This window comes from Scyliorhinus torazame, chromosome 18 (genome assembly GCF_047496885.1).
Source record: "Scyliorhinus torazame isolate Kashiwa2021f chromosome 18, sScyTor2.1, whole genome shotgun sequence".
NCBI lineage: Eukaryota > Metazoa > Chordata > Chondrichthyes > Carcharhiniformes > Scyliorhinidae > Scyliorhinus > Scyliorhinus torazame.
Genome location: NC_092724.1, coordinates 39,015,456 through 39,035,014, shown reverse-complemented (window position 1 = coordinate 39,035,014; position 19,559 = coordinate 39,015,456). Strand labels below are relative to the sequence as shown.

The 19,559-nt window shown below is 51.1% G+C and overlaps 1 protein-coding gene across 5 annotated transcripts in view; it reads left to right on the top strand.

The window, feature by feature from the left end:
* Nucleotides 1–19,559, top strand: part of kank3 (KN motif and ankyrin repeat domains 3) — a 130,081-nt gene that overhangs the window by 109,972 nt on the left and 550 nt on the right. For 4 of the 5 annotated variants that reach the window (XM_072482612.1, XM_072482613.1, XM_072482615.1 and 1 more), the window contains 4 exons: nucleotides 1,393–1,612; nucleotides 2,207–2,349; nucleotides 13,190–13,390; nucleotides 18,421–18,516. In XM_072482612.1, the coding sequence (XP_072338713.1) occupies nucleotides 1,393–1,612; nucleotides 2,207–2,349; nucleotides 13,190–13,390; nucleotides 18,421–18,516 (660 nt within the window). The remainder of the gene's footprint in view (nucleotides 1–1,392; nucleotides 1,613–2,206; nucleotides 2,350–13,189; nucleotides 13,391–18,420; nucleotides 18,517–19,559) is intronic. The other variant, XM_072482617.1, reaches the window with a different exon arrangement.

The following is a 19,559-nucleotide window of genomic DNA, read 5'->3' as shown; positions in this document are numbered from 1 at the left end:
GTGGGCGGGAGGAATGAGGTGGCATGGATGGGACATGGGAAGTGTGTGAGGGTAAAGACTGGAGGGCCTACTCTTTTTCCTTTCTCTGCTGCTGTTCCCTCTCTTTCTCTGTCTATCTCTTTGCTCCATCTCTCCATCCTGCGGCTCCCTTCTCTCTCTCCTCCCCTCTCTGCTGCTGCTCCCTCTCTCTTTGCATCTCTCTCTCTGGTCCTCCCTCTCCCTTGGTCTCGCTCTCTCTGCTTCCTCTCACTCTCTCTGCTCACCACCCCGCTCTCTGAGCTCGCACCTCTCTCTCTCTCTCTCTCTGCTCGCCTCTCACTCTCTGAGCTCGCACCTCTCTCTCTCTCTCTCTCTCTCTGCTCGCCTCTCGCTCTCTCTCTCTCTCTCTCTGCTCGCCTCTCGCTCTCTGCTCGCCTCTCGCTCTCTGAGCTCGCACCTCTCTCTCTCTCTGCTCGCCACTCGCTCTCTGCTCGCCCTCTGCTCGCCTCTCGCTCTCTGCTCTCCTCTCTCTCTGTGCTTCTCTCTCTCTCTTTCTGCTCTCCTTTTCTCTCCTGTTCCCGCTCTCTCTACTGTCCTGCCACTCTCTCTTTCTCTGCTTCTCTCCCTTTACTTCTCTGTTCCTATCTCTGTGTGTGGACGAGCTGCAGTTTTCTCCAGCTGTGATGGTCAGCTTGTTCCTCACCTTTGGCACAATCTCAGGCAGCCATGGCATCAGCTACTGTCATTTTGAGCCAACTGTCAAAACCTCCAAAATGTGCAATCGAAGCTCAGTGCAAATGCTGTCTTTCGCAGTGGGAGGTAAGCGAGGAGCTGAGATTTCTGCCCATTGATGTCTGCTGGCCAGTATTTTCCTGAGCCCCGTGAATTACTGTAAACTCTCCTCGCCTTCGTCTCAATGGTGAAGCCGTCTGCATTCATGTTAAGTCCCAGTAAATGTTTCAATGGTATTTAAATATGGCGAGTAACACCCTGCCTCTTGTGAGGGGGTTAACACACACATCAAAACATTCTGCGTCAAACCCAGATGTCGGAGTGGTGAAGTCGGCCCGTGGACACACTGACACTTCCACCAGTTCCAATAACTGCTGAACCTCTACGCTTTCTGTTTTTAACGTCCCCCCCTTCTGTCTCCGGGCTGTTCAAAGGTCGAGTGAAGATGAATTTGCGATGTTATGGTTCCGGTTATTAGCTACTGAGGGCGGTCACTGACTCTATCTGATACTGGCCTGTATTTAGGGTGGGTTCATTTGGAGAAGATACAAGAATGCGTGGCCAGCTCCCAGCATTGGGTAATTAGCTTTGGGTGGAGGCGGTCAGGAGTAAGATGGGCTGAAAGTCAAAAGCAGAACGAGCCCCTGAGGCTCCCTGAGTGCTCTTGCTGTGTGTTTGCAGATGTCCAGTTTGAACGCGATCCAGCAGGAGTGGTTCCGAGTCTCCAGCCAGAAGTCCGCCACTCCCCAGACTGTAGCTGACCACCTCATGGCCTTCGCGGAAATGTCGCCAGCAATCCTGAAATATGTCGTCAACCTATCTGACGGAAATGGTAACACAGCGCTCCACTACTGTGTCTCTCACTCCAACTTTCAGATTGTGAAGCTGCTGCTGGACACTGGTGAGCTCAGAGTCTCCTCTTTGCTCAGGGTTAAAAGCCTGGGTTAGAGGCATGCAGGCACAGTGTGGGTGGGGGTATGGGAGGGTGTGGGTTGGGTGGCAGTGCAGGGCATGAGCATGTGGTGGTGGTGGGGAGCTGGGGGTGGTGACAAAGTTCCCAGCTGGCATTTAAAATACTTTCCAACGTGGCCCGCTCCTGAACATTTGTCATGTTATTGCTATATTAATAAGTTATGGGTAGAAGTAAAAAGGTTTGTTTTCGGAGCAGACACCGGCAAACCACGATCCCACGTGTGGCACAATAACCGATGAGCGAGCATCGAGCTTATTTAGCTTTCACTCCCCCCTTCATCTCTGTAGGTGAAGCACATGTCACATAGCAATCACATTGCATCAGATATTTTATTTAGAAGGATGCAGTTGCTGTAAATTGCTTGATACTTGGCTACAGTGGGCGACTGTGATGTGCCAGTGAGTAGTCGCACTGTGCCCAGTGGGTGGGTGTGATGTGCCAGTGCGTAGTCGCACTGTACCCAGTGGGTGGGTGTGCCGTACCTGGGCTCTTCCTCTGGTTTCAGATCTCTTTGTTTTTCAGCTGTCTGTAATGTTGACTGGCAGAACAAGGCGGGCTACACTGCTATCATGCTCGCCGCGCTGGCTGCCATGGAGACCGATGCAGAGATGAATGTTGTGAGGCAGTTATTCAGTTTGGGAAGCGTCAACGCCAGAGCCAGTCAGGTGAATATCGATGGTGGAAATTAACATTTTCACCAAGTGAATACGCATGAAACGAACACAAAACATAAAACAGGAGCTGGTTCCTGCAGAGAAGTCTAGAGGCATTGGAAATGTCCAGCAGTTTACTCCATTGTTCAATTGTGTTCTAACTGTCTCATGTTTCTGTGTCTGGAACATCCCATGCTCAGTTGAAACCACTTGGGTTGGGTAAGTGATGAAATGAGAGTCTTGATTCTTTGTAAATTGTTGCCACTGCTTCTAACAAATATAACTCACGCATCCACAATCCATTCTCTGTGCAAAAACGTAAATACGTGTGTAGACTTCACACATAGACACCAACCTACATATACACTTGTAGATACAAACCTGCATGGATACACGTGAAGGTGTGAGCTATCTGGTGTACAAATACACCAGTCAACCCACACAGTAGAGTGACCACCATCATATTTGAAGGGAGGGTATTCATGGAGTTTGAGCACTGGCCCTGGTCTCCATGGAGCTGACACACAGCCCTGGTCTCTCCATGGAGCACACACAACACCTGTTCTCTCCAGCGAGCACACACAGACCCTGGTCCCTCCAAGGAACTGACACACAACCCCTGGTCTCCATGGAGCACACACACCCCGTAGTCTCCATGGTGCACACACAACCCCTGGTCTCTCCATGGAGCACACACAGCCCCTGGTCTCTGCATGGAGAACACACAGCCCCTGGTCTCTCCATGGAGAACACACAACCCCTGCTCTCTCCATGGAGCACACACAGCCCCTCGTCTCACAATGGAGCATACACAACCCCTGGTCTCTCCATGGAACACACACAGCCTCTGGTCTCTCCATGGAGCACACACAGCCTCTGGTCTCTCCATGGAGCACACACAGCCTCTGGTCTCTCCATGGAGCACACACAGCCCCTGGTCTCTCCATGGAGCACACACAGCCCCTGGTCTCCATGGAGAGCACACAGCCCCTGGTCTCTCCATGGAGCACACACAGCCCCTGGTCTCTCCATGGAGCACACACAGCCCCTGGTCTCCATGGAGAACACACAGCCTCTGGTCTCTCCATGGAGGACACACAGCCCCTGGTCTCTCCATGGAGCACACACAGCCCCTGGTCTCTCCATGGAGCACACACAGCCCCTGGTCTCTCCATGGAGCACACACAGCCCCTGGTCTCTCCATGGAGCACACACAGCCCCTGGTCTCCATGGAGAACACACAGCCTCTGGTCTCTCCATGGAGGACACACAGCCCCTGGTCTCCATGGAGAACACACAGCCCCTGGTCTCTCCATGGAGAGCACACAGCCCCTGGTCTCCATGGACCACACACAGCTCCTGGTTGCTCCATGCAGCACACACAGCCCCTGATCTCTCCATGGAGCACACACAGCCCCTGATCTCTCCATGGAGCACACACAGCCCCTGGTCTCTCCATGGAGCACACACAGCCCCTGGTCTCCATGGAGAACACACAACCCCTGCTCTCTCCATGGAGCACACACAGTCTCTGGACTCTCCATGGAGCACACACAGCCCCTGGTCTCCATGGAGAACACACAACCCCTGCTCTCTCCATGGAGCACACACAGCCCCTGGTCTCTTCATGGAGCACACACAGCCCCTGGTCTCTTCATGGAGCACACACAGCCCCTGGTCTCTCCATGGAGCACACACAGCCCCTGGTCTCTCCATGGAGCACACACAGCCCCTGGTCTCTCCATGGAGCACACACAGCCCCTGTTCTCTCCATGGAGCACACACAGCCCCTGGTCTCTCCATGGAGGACACACAGCCCCTGGTCTCTCCACGGAGCATACAAAGCCCCTGGTCTCTCCATGGAGTACACACAGCCCCTGGTCTCTCCATGGAGCACACACAGCCCCTGGTCTCTCCATGGAGCACACACAGCCCCTGGTCTCTCCATGGAGAACACACAGCCCCTGGTCTCTCCATGGAGCACACACAGCCCCTGGTCTCCATGGAGAACGCACATCCCCTGGTCTCTCCATGGAGCACGCACATCCCCTGGTCTCTCCATGGAGCACCCACATCCCCTGGTCTCTCCATGGAGCACGCACATCCCCTGGTTTCTCCATGGAGCACCCACATCCCCTGGTCTCTCCACGGAGCACACACAGCCCCTGGTCTCTTCATGGAGCACATGTCGCTGGTCTCTGCATGGAGCACACACAGCCCCTGGTCTCCATGGAGAACACACAGCCCCTGGTCTCTCCATGGAGCACACACAGCCCCTGGTCTCTCCATGGAGCACACACAGCCCCTGGTCTCCATGGAGAACACACAGCCCCTGGTCTCTCCATGGAGTACACACAGCCCCTGGTCTCCATGGAGAACACACAGCCCCTGGTCTCTCCGTGGAGTACACACAGCCCCTGGTCTCCATGGAGAACACACAGCCCCTGGTCTCTCCATGGAGCACACACAGCCCCTGGTCTCCATGGAGCACACACAGCCCCTGGTCTCTTCATGGAGCACACACAGCCCCTGGTCTCTTCATGGAGCACACACAGCCCCTGGTCTCTTCATGGAGCACACACAGCCCCTGGTCTCTTCATGGAGCACACACAGCCCCTGGTCTCTTCATGGAGCACACACAGCCCCTGGTCTCTTCATGGAGCACACACAGCCCCTGGTCTCTCCATGGAGCACACACAACCCCTGGTCTCTTCATGGAGCACACACAGCCCCTGGTCTCTCCATGGAGCACACACAGCCGTTGGTCTCTCCATGGAGCACACACAGCCGTTGGTCTCTCCATGGAGCACACACAGCCCCTGGTCTCTCCATGGAGCACACACAGCCGCTGGTCTCTCCATGGAGCACACACAGCCCCTGGTCTCTCCATGGAGCACACACAGCCCCTGGTCTCTCCATGGAGCACACACATCCCCTGGTCTTAACATGGAGCACACACAGCCCCTGGTCTCTCCATGGAGCACACACAGCCCCTGGTCTCTCCATGGATCACACACAGCCCCTGGTCTCTCCATGGATCACACACAGCCCCTGGTCTCAACATGGAGCACACACAGCCCCTGTTCTCTCCATGGATCACACACAGCCCCTGCTCTCTCCATGGAGCACACACAGCCCCTGCTCTCTCCATGGAGCACACACAGCCTCTGGTCTGTCCATGGAGCACACACAGCCCCTGCTCTCTCCATGGAGCACACACAGCCCCTGGTCTCTCCATGGAGCACACACAGCCCCTGGTCTCCATGGAGCACACACAGCCCCTGGTCTCTCCATGGAGCAAACACAGTCCCTGGTGTCTCTATGGAGCACACACAGCCCCTGGTCTCTCCATGGAGCACACACAACCCCTGGTCTCTCCATGGAGCACACACAGCCCCTGGTCTCTCCACGGAGCACACACAGCCCCTGGTCTCTCCACGGAGCACACACAGCCCCTGGTCTCTCCATGGAGCACACACAGCCCCTGGTCTCTCCATGGAGCACACACAGCCCCTGGTCTCTCCATGGAGCACACACAGCCCCTGTTCTCTCCACTGAGCACACACAGCCCCTGGTCTCTCCAGCGAGCACGCACAACCCCTGGTCTCTCCATGGAGCACGCACATCCCCTGGTCTCTCCACGGAGCACGCACATCCCCTGGTCTCTCCACCGAGCACGCACAACCCCTGGTCTCTCCACGGAGCACGCACAACCCCTGGTCTCTCCATGGAGCACGCACATCCCCTGGTCTCTCCATGGAGCACGCAGATCCCCTGGTCTCTCCATGGAGCACGCACATCCCCTGGTCTCTCCATGGAGCACGCACATCCCCTGGTCTCTCTATGGAGCACGCACATCCCCTGGTCTCTCCATGGAGCACACACAGCCCCTGGTTTCCATGGAGCACACACAGCCCCTGGTCTCTTCATGGAGCACACACAGCCCCTGGTCTCTTCATGGAACACACACAGCCCCTGGTTCCTCCACGGAGCACACACAGCCCCTGGTTCCTCCACGGAGCACACACAGCCCCTGGTTCCTCCACGGAGCACACACAGCCCCTGGTCTCTCCGTGTAGCACACACAGCCCCTGGTCTATCCGTGGTGCACACAGAACCCCTGGTCTCTCCGTGGAGCACACACATCCCCTGGTCTTAACATGGAGCACACACAGCCCCTGGTCTCTCCATGGAGAACACACAGCCCCTGGTCTCTCCATGGAGCACACACAGCCCCTGTTCTCTCCATGGAGCACACACAGCCCCTGGTCTCTCCATGGAGGACACACAGCCCCTGGTCTCTCCACGGAGCATACAAAGCCCCTGGTCTCTCCATGGAGTACACACAGCCCCTGGTCTCTCCATGGAGCACACACAGCCCCTGGTCTCTCCATGGAGCACACACAGCCCCTGGTCTCTCCATGGAGAACACACAGCCCCTGGTCTCTCCATGGAGCACACACAGCCCCTGGTCTCCATGGAGAACGCACATCCCCTGGTCTCTCCATGGAGCACGCACATCCCCTGGTCTCTCCATGGAGCACCCACATCCCCTGGTCTCTCCATGGAGCACGCACATCCCCTGGTTTCTCCATGGAGCACCCACATCCCCTGGTCTCTCCACGGAGCACACACAGCCCCTGGTCTCTTCATGGAGCACATGTCGCTGGTCTCTGCATGGAGCACACACAGCCCCTGGTCTCCATGGAGAACACACAGCCCCTGGTCTCTCCATGGAGCACACACAGCCCCTGGTCTCTCCATGGAGCACACACAGCCCCTGGTCTCCATGGAGAACACACAGCCCCTGGTCTCTCCATGGAGTACACACAGCCCCTGGTCTCCATGGAGAACACACAGCCCCTGGTCTCTCCGTGGAGTACACACAGCCCCTGGTCTCCATGGAGAACACACAGCCCCTGGTCTCTCCATGGAGCACACACAGCCCCTGGTCTCCATGGAGCACACACAGCCCCTGGTCTCTTCATGGAGCACACACAGCCCCTGGTCTCTTCATGGAGCACACACAGCCCCTGGTCTCTTCATGGAGCACACACAGCCCCTGGTCTCTTCATGGAGCACACACAGCCCCTGGTCTCTTCATGGAGCACACACAGCCCCTGGTCTCTTCATGGAGCACACACAGCCCCTGGTCTCTCCATGGAGCACACACAACCCCTGGTCTCTTCATGGAGCACACACAGCCCCTGGTCTCTCCATGGAGCACACACAGCCGTTGGTCTCTCCATGGAGCACACACAGCCGTTGGTCTCTCCATGGAGCACACACAGCCCCTGGTCTCTCCATGGAGCACACACAGCCGCTGGTCTCTCCATGGAGCACACACAGCCCCTGGTCTCTCCATGGAGCACACACAGCCCCTGGTCTCTCCATGGAGCACACACATCCCCTGGTCCTAACATGGAGCACACACAGCCCCTGGTCTCTCCATGGAGCACACACAGCCCCTGGTCTCTCCATGGATCACACACAGCCCCTGGTCTCTCCATGGATCACACACAGCCCCTGGTCTCAACATGGAGCACACACAGCCCCTGTTCTCTCCATGGATCACACACAGCCCCTGCTCTCTCCATGGAGCACACACAGCCCCTGCTCTCTCCATGGAGAACACACAGCCTCTGGTCTCTCCATGGAGCACACACAGCCCCTGCTCTCTCCATGGAGCACACACAGCCCCTGGTCTCTCCATGGAGCACACACAGCCCCTGGTCTCCATGGAGCACACACAGCCCCTGGTCTCTCCATGGAGCAAACACAGTCCCTGGTGTCTCTATGGAGCACACACAGCCCCTGGTCTCTCCATGGAGCACACACAACCCCTGGTCTCTCCATGGAGCACACACAGCCCCTGGTCTCTCCACGGAGCACACACAGCCCCTGGTCTCTCCACGGAGCACACACAGCCCCTGGTCTCTCCATGGAGCACACACAGCCCCTGGTCTCTCCATGGAGCACACACAGCCCCTGGTCTCTCCATGGAGCACACACAGCCCCTGTTCTCTCCACTGAGCACACACAGCCCCTGGTCTCTCCAGCGAGCACGCACAACCCCTGGTCTCTCCATGGAGCACGCACATCCCCTGGTCTCTCCACGGAGCACGCACATCCCCTGGTCTCTCCACCGAGCACGCACAACCCCTGGTCTCTCCATGGAGCACGCACAACCCCTGGTCTCTCCATGGAGCACGCACATCCCCTGGTCTCTCCATGGAGCACGCAGATCCCCTGGTCTCTCCATGGAGCACGCACATCCCCTGGTCTCTCCATGGAGCACGCACATCCCCTGGTCTCTCTATGGAGCACGCACATCCCCTGGTCTCTCCATGGAGCACACACAGCCCCTGGTTTCCATGGAGCACACACAGCCCCTGGTCTCTTCATGGAGCACACACAGCCCCTGGTCTCTTCATGGAACACACACAGCCCCTGGTTCCTCCACGGAGCACACACAGCCCCTGGTTCCTCCACGGAGCACACACAGCCCCTGGTTCCTCCACGGAGCACACACAGCCCCTGGTCTCTCCGTGTAGCACACACAGCCCCTGGTCTATCCGTGGTGCACACAGAACCCCTGGTCTCTCCGTGGAGCACACACAGCCCCTGGTCTCTCCGTGTAGCACACACAGCCCCTGGTCTACCCGTGGAGCACACAGAACCCCTGGTCTCTCCGTGGAGCACACACAGCCCCTGGTCTCTCCGTGTAGCACACACAGCCCCTGGTCTACCCGTGGAGCACACAGAACCCCTGGTCTCTCCGTGGAGCACACACAGCCCCTGCTCTCTCCAATAATCTATACCACAGTTTGGTGTGTTTCAATAATGTATACCATACAGTCTGGTGTGTTTCAATAATCTATACCACACAGTTTGGTGTGTTTCAATAATCTATACTATACAGTCATCTGAGGTTCAATAATCTATACCACACAGTCTGGTGTGTTTCAATAATCTATACCACACAGTCTGTTGTGTTTCAATAATCTATACCACACAGTCTGGTGTGTTTCAATAATCTATACCACACAGACTGCTGTGGTTCAATAATCTATACCACACAGTCTGGTGTGTTTCAATAATCTATACCACCGTTTTGTGTGTTTCAATAATCTATACCACACAGTCTGTTGTGTTTCAATAACATTTACCACACAGTCTGCTGTGTTTCAATAATCTATACCACACAGTCTGGTCTGTTTCAATAATCTATACCACACAGTTTGGTGTGTTTCAATAAACTATACATTACAGTCATCTGAGGTTCAGTAATCTATACCACACAGTCTGGTGTGTTTCAATAATCTATACCACACAGTCTGTTGTGTTTCAATAATCTATACCACACAGTCTGGTGTGTTTCAATAATCTATACCACACAGACTGCTGTGGTTCAATAATCTATACCACACAGTCTGGTGTGTTTCAATAATCTATACCACCGTTTGGTGTGTTTCAATAATCTATACCACACAGTCTGGTGTGTTTCAATAATCTATACCACCATTTGGTGTGTTTCAATAATCTATACCACACAGTCTGTTGTGTTTCAATGATCAATACCACACTGTCTCCTGTGGTTCAATGATCGATACCACACAGTCTGTTGTGGTTCAATGATCTATACCATACTGTCTCCTGTGGTTCAATAATCTATACCACACTGTCTCCTGTGGTTCAATAATCTATACCACACTGTCTCCTGTGGTTCAATAATCTATACCACACGGTCTCCTGTGGTTCAATAATCTATACCGCACTGTCTCCTGTGGTTCAATAATCTATACCACACAGTCTGGTGTGTTTCAATAATCTATACCACACAGTTTGGTGTGTTTCAATAATCTATACCACACAGTCTGGTGTGTTTCAATAATCTATACCACACAGTCTGGTGTGTTTCAATAATCTATACCATACTGTCTCCTGTGGTTCAATAATCTATACCACACTGTCTCCTGTGGTTCAATAATCTATACCACACAGTCTGGTGTGTTTCAATAATCTATACCACACAGTCTGGTGTGTTTCAATAATCTATACCATACTGTCTCCTGTGGTTCAATAATCTATACCACACTGTCTCCTGTGGTTCAATAATCTATACCACACTGTCTCCTGAGGTTCAATAATCTATACCACACTGTCTCCTGTGGTTCAATAATCTATACCACACGGTCTCCTGTGGTTCAATAATCTATACCACACAGTCTGGTGTGTTTCAATAATCTATACCACACAGTCTGGTGTGTTTCAATAATCTATACCACACAGTCTGGTGTGTTTCAATAATCTATACCACAGTTTGGTGTGTTTCAATAATCTATACCACAGTTTGGTGTGTTTCAATAATCTATACCACACAGTCTGGTGTGTTTCAATAATCTATACCACACAGTTTGGTGTGTTTCAATAATCTATACCACACAGTTTGGTGTGTTTCAATAATCTATACCACACAGTTTGGTGTGTTTCAATAATCTATACCACAGTTTGGTGTGTTTCAATAATCTATACCACAGTTTGGTGTGTTTCAATAATCTATACCACACAGTCTGGTGTGTTTCAATAATCTATACCACACAGTTTGGTGTGTTTCAATAATCTATAGGGGCTGCACGGTAGCCTTGTGGATAGCACAAATGCTTCACAGCTCCAGGGTCCCAGGTTCGATTCCGGCTTGGGTCACTGTCTGTGCGGATCCGGTCTGCACGTCCTCCCCGTGTGTGCGTGGGTTTCCTCCGGGTGCTCCGGTTTCCTCCTACAGTCCAAAGGTGTGCAGGTTAGGTGGATTGGCCATGATAAATTGCCTTTAGTGTCCAAAATTGCCCTTAGTGTTGGGTGGGGTTACTGGGTTATGGGGATAGGGTGGGGGTGTTGACTTTGGGTATGGTGCTCCTTCCAAGAGCCGGTGCAGACTCGATGGGCCGAATGGCCTCCTTCTGCACTGTAAATTCTATGATAATCTATGATACCACACAGTTTGGTGTGTTTCAATAATCTATACCACACAGTTTGGTGTGTTTCAATACTCTATACCACACAGTTTGGTGTGTTTCAATAATCTATTCCACAGTCTGCTGTGGTTCAAGAAGGCGGTTATCCAGACATAGGCAATAAATAGCAGCCTTACCAGAAATGGCCACATCCCGAGAATAATTTAAAATATCAATATGATGCCCTCGGTTTTAATATTTGGAGATAGTTTACCGTTGATCTTGATGTCTTATAAACCAAGCAATCATTCAACCACAGGTCGACCCCGAGAAAAGTCTATTGTTAATACCTGGCCAGCTTGATATCTAGTTTCTGCATGCTTACCTTTCTCTGGATGACAGAGAATGGACTTTACAATGTGCTATCCTGTCTCAAACACAACTTGGGTGCAAATGAGTAGAAAACACGAACCGGAGACTTTGTCCTGCACCCTATTAAATTACAGTAAGTGATGGATCCCATTATCAATAGCTATTGTGTTGTGTTGATGAACTTTCTCCCAAAGAATGAAATATTTAGTCTTCCTCTATCACCAGTTTTAACTTCAAAGGGTGCAATAGGTACAGCTCCAGTCGACAAATGGTGTGAACCATTGACAGCTGGTTGTGATTGTCGGAGATGCAACAGATTTACATTGTCCCTGGTTGAACTTCAAAGGAAGCAAATCTCCGAGTTTATCAGTTCCTTTGAGGCCATTGAGACAGGAGTTGGAGACTGCAACACAATCTCATGTAACACTTACAGATTCTTACCGATCCAAGTTCCGTATTAATAACTGGATAAAAGCAAATTACTGCGGATGCTGGAATCTGAAACCAAAGAGAAAATGCTGGAAAACCTCAGCAGGCCTGGCAGCATCTGTAGGGAGAGAAAAGAGGTAATGTTTCGAGTCCAGATGAGCTTTGACAAAGGGTCATCTGGACTCGAAACGTTAGCTCTTTTCTCTCCCGACAGATGCTGCCAGGCCTGCTGAGGTTTTCCAGCATTTTCTCTTTGGTTCCGTATTAATAACTTTTAATTGGTTATTTGATTTATCCAGAATAGGAATAACGTTTGTCGGATTTGAAATTCAAGTTCAGCAAAGGCTTAAAACAGGCAGCAGTAGATCCTGATACGCACTCAATAAGTTGAGGTAAAAACAAAACATGCTGGCAAAGTTCAGCATCGGGCAGCATCTGTGGAGAGCGAAACAGTGTCAACATTTTGAGTTCTGATGAAGAATCATACGGCCTCGAAACGTTAACTCTATGTTCCCTCTGCACAGATGCTGTCTGACCTGCTGAGTTCCTCCAGCATTCTTTCCCCCGATTTCCAGCCGTATTTTGCTTTGACGTGAGATGTAAATTTTGGGATGTGTGAGTTGTAAGTATTGCCACTTGCCATCCATTCCATGGTTCACAGCCTGAGCTCCAGTCTGGCTGTTCATGTTACCGCTTTCCTCAAATTCTGCAGAGAACTGAAATGCACACAGAAAATGCGGGAAATATTCAGCTGGCACGATCTGTGGAGAGTGAAACGCGAGAATTTTAATGTTTCGTGGATGATGACAGTTCATTAGAGCTCAGGCCTTGATCCTGTTACCTCTGTCTCTCCCTCCATAGATGCTGCCTGTCCCACTGTGACTAAATACAATAACTGATTACGTATGGTTCCCGGGCATCATTATTTTGCAGATAAGCTCGCACTTGGGTTTGTAGGGAGGGAACTCTCACTTGACAGAATGATTTTGAGGCCAGGTTCAAAGTGGGGGGGAGGGGGGGGGGGGGGGGGAGAAGAGACTGAGGTAAAATCCAAACACGTAAAACAAAACTGAAAAGTGTCCCGTCTTGTCCCCTAGGCGGGTCAGACAGCCTTGATGCTGGCCGTCAGCCACGGACGGGTTGAGATGGTGAAAGCCTTGCTGGACTGTGGAGCTGATGTGAACAGTCAAGACAACGAGGGCTCCACGGCGCTGATGTGCGCCTGCGAGCACGGACGTGCGGAGATTGTGAAAGTGCTCCTGGAGCAGCCGAACTGCGACATCGCCCTGAACGACAATGTAGGTTCCAGCTGTGACCTTCGGACAGATGCGCCTTATTGTTCCTGAAGCCAAAACAAACAACTGACTGAAAAATCCTCCATGTGTAAAAATGTGCCTCCTCGCTTGCCAGCAACGGGCGTGTCTCATCTGCATAGTTTCGGGAAGTTTAACAATTGCTGACAGGCAGTGACATGGGAAATCGAGGAGGGTGAGGGGATGGGGTGGGATTTAACACTTCCCTGCAGGGGGTTTGAAGGTGAGGAGCCACTTTGAATCCAGCGGGTGGCTTGCAGCATTTAACCAGGAGCAGGAGAGGCCAATTGCCAAGCACCCAGCCCGGCAGATTTTCCACATGGTGGGAGGGGGGGTCCCTCCTTAATAACCCCCCTGGATCAATTGGAACCCCCCCCCCCAGGTTCCCCCCACACCCCTGTTTGTCCAGCCCTGCACCCCTCTCACCTCGCCCACAGCTCCCTCGTCGGCATCCTCCCCGCACCCCAGACACTTGCTACTCCCCCCCACCCTTCCCTCTCCCCAGGGATCCAGCGTCAGTGAGACTCCTGTACAAAGCCTCCGTAACAGCCTCCCCGAACAGGCGCCGGAATGTGGCAACTAGGGGCTTTTCACAGTAACTTCATTTGAAGCCTACTTGTGACAATAAGCGATTTTCATTTTTTCATTTTCAGCTAGTAGATGGTTCAGTAAAACTTTTCCAGTCACTTTCAGTGATTTAAAATTAGACGTTGCTCACGGGTTGGAGTCCACTGCATTAATAAAATTGTGTCAGGTTACCACTCTTAAATATGCATTTTTCCATCTAATTTGTTGCCCTGGTCCATGTGTGTGATTATACAAATGAACTTTAGCTGTATCCTAACCAGAAACCTTACCCAGTGGCTGGCTGGTGTCCCTGCTGAAGTGGTGGTCGATGCTGGCACAGTGGGGACACCTGCAGGCCTTTGGCGACACTGCAGCTGCTGGTGACCTGAGTCTGGAGTTGCTTTTCATGATGGCCCATTAGTAAAAGCTTACAATGCAAAGAATGTACAGTGCCAGGAGCTGCACGCACTTGATGTAATTCCACAGATGGAATAACACAATTTTTCAGTCTCAATCCTGTCATGCGGTTGCATTAACCCTTTAACATGCAAAACAATCTGTTAAACATTAGCAACTTAGTTTTTAGGACTGACACTTTTTACTTCGAATGTACGGACGTGCCTATAGTAATCCCTCTACGTTCACAATCTCATCTGAACATTGGCATCTTTAAAATAGAAGTAAATAAATGATTTGTGTATTTCATGAGAAGTAGAAGCAGGTCAGTCTGTCCTTTGACATTATGGCTGATCTTCTATTTCAACTCTAACTTCCTGCACCCACCTGAAACTCTATTTATAAACTTGGTTTATAATTTACTAAGTGACTGAGATTCCACACCCTTCTGGGATAGAGAATTCCAAAGATTCACAGTCCTGTTGACTCATCTAGACAGTCCTGAATTATCGGCCGCTTATTCCGAGGCTGTGCTTCCGACTGGAGGGAAATATCCAAATCCGTGTCTCGCCTCTTACGCCCCTTAAGAATTTTGTGTTTCAATGCGGTCACCTGCCGTTCTTCTAAACCCTGAGGACTGTCAGCCTAGTTTACTCAACCTGTCCTCAACGAGCAATCCCCTTAGTCCAGTGGATCTGTGTTTCACTCTCTCCAAAGAAAATCTATCCGCCCTTAACTAAGCAGTAAGCGTTATTCGAGGTCTGGTCTCACCAAAAATAAATGTAACATTTTGCCACAGTCCCAGAGGATGCTTTTCCCCCTTTTGAGAGCTGACTGGGGATTTAACCTGAGCGTCAGCATACCTAAGGCGAGGGGCAATGTTGCGATGGCATGAATATCCTCAGCCGGTACGGGAATTGAACCCGTGCTGTTGGCGTCGCTCCGCATGATGAACTAGCTGCCCAGCCAACTGAGCTAGCCACCCCCCTAAAGCGTGTTTTGTGGGACTTGTCTAGGATTTGAACCTGGGGCCTCTCATCTTTTAACACAGTGCAAACCCCAAAGCAAGAATCATATCTCTAGACCAAGAGGCCAACAGCCTTTGGTCTCACCAAGATTCTATAAGACTCAACTCTTAAACTTCAGTCCTTCTGTAATAAAGGCTAACATACCATTTTCTTTCCAAATTGCTTGGTGCACCTAAATATCAACTTTCTGTAATTCACATATAAGGACAATCCGATCCTTCTGAATACCAACATTTCCCTCTCCCATACCATTTAAATATTACTCAGCTGTTCAATGTTTCCTACCAAACTGGATAACTTCACGCTTCTCCACGTTACATTCCACCTTCTGTGATCTTCCCCACTCAGTTAATGTATCTTTTCCACTTTGTAGCCTCTTTGTGTCCACCTCGCAGCTTACTTTCCCATCTAACTTTGTACTGTCATCAACCTGAGGATATGTTGCACTTTGTGCATCTGAGTTACGAAGGTAGATTGTAAATGGCAGATCCCCAGCACAGATCCTTGTGGAAGTCCACTGGTTATACTCCACCATTTGGAAAAGGTCCCGTTTATTCCTACACTTTGTTTGTTGTCCGTTTACCAGTCCTCAGTCGATGACAATATGGTCGGTGGCATATATTTTCATCAAACATGTAGACCCTAATCTTGTGTTACAGCCTCTTGTGTGGCACCTCATTGAATGTCTTGTGCAAATTCAAACATGCTACATCCACTGGCTCCCCTCATCTAATCTGGCTTTCAAATTCAACAAATACAATTTCAAAAATATTCAATAGATAGAGTTGTCAGACACAAATTCCTTTGATTCTGCCCAATCGTGTTATGATTTTCTACGAGCTCTGTTACCAAATCCCTTTTCGCAGATTCTAGCACTTTGCGTACTGCTGACGTCAGGTTAACTGATCTTTAATTCTCTGTTATCTCACTTCCTCCTTTGTTAATCGTGGGGTTCTATTTGTTAACTTTGAATCCATGTCAAGGTGATGGGGGGGAGCTTTCGGTATTTGGGTATTCAGATGGCGCCGGAGTGGGAGCAGCTGCATAAGCTGAATCTGGGTCGGTTGGTAGAACAGATGAGGGGGGACCTTTTGGAGGCGGGATGCATGCCTGTTGTCATTGGTGGGGCGGGTACAGACAGTGAAAATGACTGTCCTCCCAAAGTTTTTGTTCGTCTTTCAGAGCCTTCCAATTTTTATCCCCAAGGCATTCTTAAAAAAAGTAAATGCAGTGATCTTGGGATTTGTTTGGGCGGGTGAAACCCCGAGGGTGAAGAAGGTGCTGCTGGGGCGGGGGCGAGGTGGTGGGGCTGGCTCTTCCGAATTTTATAAATTAGTACTGGGCGGCGAATATTGCGATGGTCAGGAAGTGGGTAGTCGTGGAGGGGTCGTTGTGGGAGCTGGTGGAGGCAACCTCATCTAAAAACATGTGTTTGGGGGCACCGTTAATGGCACCTCTGCCGTTCTCGCCAGCTCGGTACGCCACAAGCCCGGTAGTAGTGGCAGCCCTGAGGGTGTGGGAACAGTGGAGGCAGTATATGGGGTTGGAGTGGGCGTCGGTGTGGGCACTGATATGTGGTAATCACCTGTTCGCTCCGGGGAGCTGGATGGGGGGTTCTGGAGGTGGCAGCGGCGGGGATCGAACAATTTGGAGATCTTTTTATTGATGAGGGCTTCCCGAACTTCGAGGAGTTGGAGGAGGAGTTTTGAGTTGCCAGGTGGGAATGGGTTCTGGTATCTGCAAGTGAGAGATTTTGTGCGGAGGCAGGTTTCGACTTCCTGCACCTGCTGCACCAGGCACTGCAGGATAAGATGGTGTCGAGAACAGGAGTAGGAGAGGGTAAGGTTTCAGAGATCTACAGGGAACTGAAGGAGTGGGAGGGAGCCCCAATAGCGGAGGTGAAGAGAAAGTTGGAAGAAGAGTTGTGTGTTGGAGGCCGGATTATGGGAGAAGGCCCTGAAATGAGTCAACGCATCCTCGTTGTGCGCCAGACTCAGCCCGATACAGTTTAAGGTGGTCCACGGGGCACACATGACTGTGGCCTGGATGAGCAGGTTCTTTGAGGAGGTGGAGGATAGTTGCGGGCGCTGTGCTGGGGGTCCTGCAAACCATGTCCATATGTTTTAGGCTTTTCCGAGGCGGAGGGGCTTTTGGCAGGGGTTTGCTGACATCACGTCAGACGTATTAAAGCTGAGGGTGGCTCCGAGCCAAGAGATGGCGATCTTTGGTGTGTCGGAAGTTCCGGGAGCCCAGGGGTGAAAGAGGCCGACGTCCTGGCCTTTGCCGCCCTGGTGGTCCGGAGATGGATATTACTAGGTTGGAGGGACTCTGAACCCCCAAAGTCGTCGGTATGCGGTGTGGGTTAGTTACATGGCAGGGTTTCTTGGGAGAATTAAATTTGCCTTGAGGGGATTGCTGCAGGGGTTTGCCCGGAGGTGACGGCCGTTCATCGACTTCTTCAAGAAAAATTAGGCTGTCAGGGGGGGGTGGGGGGGGGGGGGGGGGGGGGGCGCTGTTCCGGTTTCCTCCCACAGTCCAAAGATGTGCAGGTTAGGTGGATTGGTCATGCTAAATTGCCCTTAGTGTCCAAATGTTACAAGGATAGCCTCCTTCTGGACTGTAGGGTTTCTCTGCCTTCTATTACCATTCACACCTAGGCCCTCCTGAACTTTGCAGCTATATTAACTTCTGGAAAGGGATTAAAAGCAAAAATACACCAGGTTCATCAGCACCTGGAAAAAAAATGGACACATTAATAGCTTCTTAGTTGGGTCAGGTATGCCGATGCTTATCACTGACTTAATAAGGTTAAAACTCTTTGTGAAAATGGTTTAAAATCATGCCTGGCTTTCACCTCCTGCTCCTGACCTCCTTTCACTCATCTTCAGTTTCCAGTCCTCTGGAGCTGATACGTTAAGCTGTCTTGTAGATGCCAGCAGGGCCTGATGTACAGTTCCAATACTTGCAGTTTGTATTTCTGGGCTAAGTGGTAATTATAGCTGCTGTTCTCTTCTGCCCCCACAGGATGGCAGTAATGCGCTGTCTGTAGCCCTGGAAGCCAGTAACAAAGACATTGCTGTCTTACTCTATGCACACATGAACTTCAAGTCACCAACACCGGTCAGTACAAATATTGTTAATCTGCACTTTAACTCTACATGGGGGGAGTAGGGCACTTGTTCCAATTTTGTCTATTAATGTTTAATCATGTAACCCTGGGGAGAAGGTCTGCTTTGCCCGACTGAACCCTGTACCCGGACTTCAACAAATACTGTCCTTCGTAACAAACAACTTACCTGGGGGGATTTGTGCTTGAGAGCTGGAAGTCACAGAGAGAACCTCAGCTGTGTCCTACTCAAGTCAACAAACACTGGATACCAAAAACCTTAATTTTCACAAGTAGGCTTCAAATGAAGTTACTGTGAAAAGCCCCTAGTCGCCACATTCCGGCTCCTGGTCGGGGAGGCTGGTACGGGAATTGAACCGTGCTGCTGGCCTGCCTTGGCCTGATTTCCAACAGCACAGGGGCTGGTTTAGCACAAGGCTAAATCGCTGGCTTTTAAAGCAGACCCAGGCAGGCCAGCAGCACGGTTCAATTCCCGTACCAGCCTCCCCGAACAGGCGCCGGAATGTGGCGACTAGGGGCTTTTCACGGTAACTTCATTTGAAGCCTACTTGTGACAATAAGCGATTTTCATTTCATTTTCATTTCATAATTCATCACTAATATAAAAGCAAAATACTGTGGATGCTGGAAATCGTAAATTAAAAATAGAGAAACAACCTTTCGAAGATTATTGACCTGGAACAGTAGCTCTTGTTTCTGTCTCCACAGATACCACCAGAACTCATACTCCCAATTTTTTCTGTGTTTTAATGTTAAATTACCTGTTTCCACCTCTGACATTCTGGATATTAAATACAGTCAATGCTTTAAATCTGATTTTTAAACATTTTCCTCCTGCCTTTTGGCTTTGTCCCTAATCCACACACCCATCTCCTACTGAACAATGTTTTCTGTGTTCCTGGCTCAAGTCCCATTTTAGAGATGATGTGGTATTATGTAGGCAGACACTCCAATGCAGTACTGCAGGAGTGCAGCATGAAATCAGGGGCACCATCTTTCAGGTGAAGTGACTGCCCTCTGAGGGCAGTAAAAGCCA